Raw genomic sequence first — 5,985 nt, 5'->3', positions numbered from 1 at the left:
CGAGCGGCCGGTGCGCGGCGAGCCGATAACGAGAGACACCGGAGAGAGACATCGAGTGCCTGTTTCAGAGTTGCGCAACCCTGGGTGGTTAATCCACGGATAATCCACAGATCAAGCGCTCCAACTATCAGAACTTTTTCCTATTTATACATTTTAGTAAACAAAGGGATTGCTGTTCGTTGGCTGCAAGTTACACAGTCCTTGTAATACTAATCGGTATTCTGTCTTGTGCTGGTTAATGTTGCCTCACCTCTGGCGCTCATGAATCCCGTGCTCATCTCTCTCCTGTGTGGCCGCGGGGTTTTGGGGTCGGTCGGGATCTGCCCCTCCGGCATTCCCTGGCACCCAGCGGGAGCCGATTCCAGCACAATTACTGAGTTGCCTTCATTTGTTTCTTCCTTACCTTGGGAGTTCTGCCAGATGTCCTTGTGGCCCCTAAATTGTGCATTTGTGGTGGGCACTCTGGGGCACCCACTTTGTCCACAGCGGTGCATCCTTCTTCCCAAGCTTTGCTAACCTCCCCTGGCTCTGAGAACACTGAAGCCTGTGCAGCCCCAAACCTTAACAAGACACTTCCACCAAAAAATAATTTTTGGTAGAACACCTGGACATCACCTAGAGCTTGCTGGGTGCTCTCTGTTTCATGACTTAAATCTGCCCTCTTGCTGGTTAGTCTTGAAAGTAGATAAAGATCAAAACACCAAAGGATATTATTTCTTAAGAAAATTTTTACATATCTTGCAACAGTTGGGCTAGATGATTTCGAGGAGTGTGTTACCATGGATCTTGCTTTTGCTGAATGAAGGTTCAGCCTGAGTGCTCCATGTAGTTTCAGTCACTACTTCTGTTGTATTACAATTTATTGTTTCAGTAACCATGGCTTGAACGCGGAATTGTACGCAAAATTTGGAGTGTTGTAAGGGAGCTGGCAGACTTGCTTGACTGCATTCTGATATATTTTTTGATGTGTGGAAATTGAACTTACTTTCACACTAAATCAAAAGCCACACAGCAGGTCTGATGGCCTATGTCCCACAGAGGATTTCAGAGCACAGACCAACTTGTCTGGCATCCTCTCTCTGGGTTCTACACTCATGGGGGTGCAAGGTTTCGTGTGGGGAAACCATTGATATGTGAACTTCAATTGTTCAATTTGCATATCTTATTGCTACACTTAAAAACTGAGGAGAGGTGGTGCATGTTGCATGTTGAGAGGCAATGTAACTGCTTAGTGAGCAATCTGACTTCAAAGCATTGGAGCATTGTGTGAAAATAAGCTTGAAAGTATCTCTATTTAAAAGTATTCTTGGTGACAAGATGGCATCATGATTTTATCACATTACCTATATAGAAGTTGTTCCAAGGTAGCCAAACCCCAGGAAACATATAATTAAAAAATGGAAGATCCAGTGCCTAAGAACTGGTAACAGAAACTAGAGGAAAGAAATGTGTCTGTATTGCAGGACCTGGGTGTAAACTACAGCTCCCACCTGGTTTGTATACGAAACAACTGTGAGCAAATACTCGGGGAAGAAAGGGTTGTGCTGCACCTCCCATCTGGCAGCTTGGCAGCTGCTGGGATATTTAAACACGGCTGGGCTGGCACCATCGTGTCAGAGGAGCCCTGGCTACGCCAGCAGCTGAGAGCAGCTTGGTTTGGCATTGGCAAGACACAAGAATTGCAACCATGTGAAGAAATGTCAGGGTGGTCGGGTCCTCCCTGGCAGTCTTTGTGCCCACGCAAGGATTTCACTGAGGTAGTTCATTAAAAGTATGAGCTGCTGAAATTCTAGGAAGTCCAGCAGCTGCATCCTTAACGTGTGGGTGTGCACAGATAACACAGGGAAATTTCTAGCTGATGAGACTTTTGTTGATTTTTTTAATACCAAAATTAAACTGTGCTGCTGATTCAAGGGTTTTACTTTCCATGGGATCTTTAAAGAGATTAAATAGCTTCATACCAATATGAATATTTTTTATTATATTTATGCTTAAACAGAAATTACATGTTGTGTGGAATGTTAAGAACCAAAGTAACTTGTACTATAATTTTTGTTTGGAATTTGTTCCACTTTCTCTTGTGATTGACTGTAACAATACATACACACAGTACAGGATTGTTGTTTTATCAGTTCTTTTTGCTTCCTGTGTCCAGGACTGATATGTTGAATACCTGGTGTTGACAGTACATTGCACAACACTTCTCTGTGATATAATTAGATTTGTTGAGGTAAACTTGACAGATTTTAAGGTCTTGGTTTAAATTAAGCCCTTCTGAAATGTGAGTTTAGAAGATGCAAGCTTTAGTCTTACCCTTATTTTTGCTTATATGATGTTTCCTTCACTTTAAATCTGTATTTTAAAGTAAAATCTGTAACAAATTAATGACTTTAAAATATTATAGCATGCTTTTTTGACTGTTTTTTTCACAGCTTTTTGTAAATTGCAAGACAGCAAGCATGTTTGATTTTGTACAAATGTTAGCACTTGAGTCATGCAAGATGCTTCTGTATCATCATGTGCAGTCAGTTAATAAATTATATTAAGACAGTCAAAACTACCATGCAGTAGCTTAAAAAAAAATCCACCTTCCTCTTGTATTCAGTATTTGCCTTCAAGTTTTACCTTCACAGAGACTTTGGTTGAAGTAAAGACCATAGCCTGTTTACTTTTTTAAACCCCATTTCTTGGGTGACCAGCAGGGCAAATAACGAGCAGCCGGATCTCTCTCTAGCCAGAAAACTTTCCATGGCAGCAGCCATTGTCTTTTATTACTGGTAGTTATTCTTTGTTCCTATACCTTAGCAGATGAAGGACATGGAAAATAATCCACTGCTTGGCTCAGCCAGAAGCCTGTGTAATGTCAAATATTTAATGTTTCTTTTATCTACCCTTGCTTACACATGGATGTGTGAAAACAGTATAAAAATGTGGAGCAATCATCTGAGCAAGAAGAGACATTCACTTACAGAGCACAAGGACAAGCTTAGGAACTCTCTCTTGCAGGTAAGGAGAACCAGCCCGCTGAATCACTTTCTTGGTGTTAAGTATTACAGGTTGTTCCGCAACGTGCTCTTCTATAGAGTCTTTTTAAAGATAATCCATTTGCAAAAATGCAGAAAGTCTGCTGATGGGAGGTAAAATTGCTGTGAAACAATTAGCAGCCCCAAAACCCCAACACAACTTACTCCAGCTATACACAGTTCTTGAGCATGTGAAATACATACGAAGAGAGCCCTGGGAGGGAGATGCTGTGAAAGCATGAGGCAGAGGAGGGACCTTGTTTGCAAGTAGGGCCAAGTGCAGTGGAAGTTCATGACAGTTTCAGCCATGAGATTTTTGATTTTTTTTTTTTTTTTTGAGGAACACTTAATGCTGTACCTCATTGAGAGTTAATGACCTAGTCTATGAAGTGAGCATCAAGTAAATGATCACCACAACTTAGCATGGCTGAGTAACTGTATCTGCTGCCGTAATAAATAACATCAAATGCAGTCAATGGCAGTCTCCATGGACGTTCCCCACACACTGTGTCAGTTTGTTATTAGTTTCTGGAAATACATGATGGTCTCATCTTTTTTTTTTTCCTCTTACTTGCTCTGAACATAAGCTGAAATGAAATGTGTGTTAGATTTCTGTTAATCTTATCTTCAGCAGCCTTCCTGCATGACCACATCATTTACATGTTTGTTTTAGCTTTATTACAGATAGAACACAAACCAATAAAGATATTTTATTCATTATTTGGGGGTATTTAATGCTCATTTGTGCCTTTTAGTTCTTAATCTCTATTTTACTGCAAATGTGCCAAAATCTACATTGACCCTCCATCAAAATTTGTGCCCTGAGCTTTTAGTTTATTAAGTGGGAGAGGGGAATGGTGATGGGGAGGCAGTAGAAGAGGATTGTGTTGTGATTGCATTGCATCTTATTAGCCAATTATAAATGCATATCCAAAGCGTGGCTTAAAGAAGATTTCTCAGTAAAATATTTCAATGGCACAGAAACAGAAGGTCGAGGGAAGTTCATAAGAAATGAGTACAGGACAGGAGTAATGAGGTCTTACTCAAGGCTTCACAGCAATCTGTGGAGCCACACTGAGATTTTTAGTTCATGCATATACTGACGCAGGTTACTAGCAGTCTCCTGCATTTTTAATGAATAATAACATTTATAATTCAAAGTAATTAGTAAACAGAGATATAGACCCATCCATATCATAATTCAAACACAGGAAGGTCATGCTAACCTTGCCAGAGCAGCAATATACAATTTGTGAGGTCTCAAATTTCCAAAACAGACATAGTTATACTGTTGTTAGTATGAAGAGTGGCATATAAAGGCAGCATTGATATTAGGGCTCCAGCACACCTGTGTCTGGACACATCTGTTGTAGAATTTGGCGTTGCTTTGCACCACACCATTCATTTTGCACACAGAATGATTTGGGGTTTGGTACAAAATGAGGTGAATTGTTAAGTAAGCAAATGGAGAAAGGGAAGAGGAGATACTGTATTAATAATACAAGCATATTTTTAGAAAACAAATATGTCCTCTGGGTAAACAAGGTAATGAATTATATATGCTAGTAATACATTAAGAAGTAGATAACAGTTAGATAGCAAAAAGCTTACTGCTCTTGAGAGCTACCCAAGCCCAGTCTGATTTCTGAAGCTGTCCTTTGCATGTTTGCAGCACAGAACAGGAAAGCATATTTTCTCTGTCATAGCTGTAGAATGAAAGGTAGATTTGTGAGCAGGTAGAGAACATGTCAAAGCAAAAGCCACTAAATACCTGCTCATCAGGTGTAAGAAGGAGGAACATTTTTGTCTATAAAACGTAGGTGGTTTATTTAGAGCTGTGTTGCTGTAAGTGGTTCCAGGAACCTTGGTAAACGAGGTATCTGTTCCCTTTATAAACTATTGTTGTAGATGTGTTCTAAGCAGTGACTAATTTTTTGGTTTCTTATGGCTTGCTGAAGACCTAAAAAGGCAGCAGGTGTGTGTGTCTGAATGGAAAGGCACAAGTGTGCAGCAAGGTAAAAAGGCTGCAGTGTAATGCTGTTATCAGGGTAGAGGTACCAGGGTACCACTAGACTTTAATCGGGTGAGATTTTGCAGCTGCTTGCCCTCCTTCCTCTTTAAAGGTGAACTGAAAAGCTTGGTTTATGTACCTGATTCTGTGACTCTGCTGAATGCATGTAGTAATTGCACGCAGCTTGGCTTCCTGATACAATCTTGCAAGCAATATAAAAACAAATGCCCCACTGGTTTTGAATGAGTCAAATAATATTCACCATTACAATGTTGTGCAGAAAAAATTCACATCACGAGAGGTTTACGTTCAAAAAGGAGACAGAGGAGTTCTGTAACTTTATTCATGAACAAAGGGAGAGGCCATGAGGCATTTCCCATGGGGTCTCTCAAATTGTTGGAGGACACAGCCCCCTTATTATCCTGATTTTCCCAGCCGCATCACCCTCTTTCTTTCCCCATTGGCTGAGGTACCTGGAAGGTACAGACTCCCCAGTTCGCCTACTACACGTCCCCCTTAACGTGCACACACACGCACCACCCCTTGCACAGCGTAGTTCTATCGACTCTTTATTCTTTTTCTCCAAGTTCGGGAATTAAGCATGACCTTGGCTGAGCAGTAGTCCCTGTCAATTAGTAACATTTTCTGAAACTGGTAGTTTGTCTCGTTACTTCCTTACCTACAAGTCTCTGGCCCTAGCTACCAGCAGATTCACAGCACCTGTTTGTAAAGACACATTCATCTCATTCCTTTCAATGTTATGACTTCGGCTAAACAGCCCCTGCCGAGACGTTTTTGTCGTGCGCAGCCGACGCTTGCCGCAGTCTAGAGGTGTTTCGGTGTGGCTCCGAGCTCCGGGAAAGCTGAGGGCAGGGGAGGGCTGTGCCGGGGGCTCCACAGCGGGCACTGGCGCGGCCACGAGCCCGGTGCGTCCGGGGGAAGGCGGGCGGC

The 5,985-nt window shown here is 41.7% G+C and overlaps 1 protein-coding gene across 1 annotated transcript in view; it reads right to left on the bottom strand.

Moving 5' to 3' along the window:
• Positions 1 to 335, bottom strand: part of ELMOD2 (ELMO domain containing 2) — a 10,793-nt gene extending 10,458 nt beyond the window's left edge. Inside the window, exon 1 of the mRNA XM_005427773.2 lies at positions 251 to 335. Coding sequence (XP_005427830.1) covers positions 251 to 335 — 85 coding nt within the window. The remainder of the gene's footprint in view (positions 1 to 250) is intronic.
• Positions 336 to 5,985: the final 5,650 nt, after the last annotated feature.

The sequence above is a fragment of the Geospiza fortis genome, unplaced genomic scaffold (assembly GCF_000277835.1).
Source record: "Geospiza fortis unplaced genomic scaffold, GeoFor_1.0 scaffold35, whole genome shotgun sequence".
NCBI classification, from domain to species: domain Eukaryota; kingdom Metazoa; phylum Chordata; class Aves; order Passeriformes; family Thraupidae; genus Geospiza; species Geospiza fortis.
The sequence above is the reverse complement of the archived record's forward strand: the minus strand, read 5'-3'. Positions and strand labels throughout refer to the sequence as shown.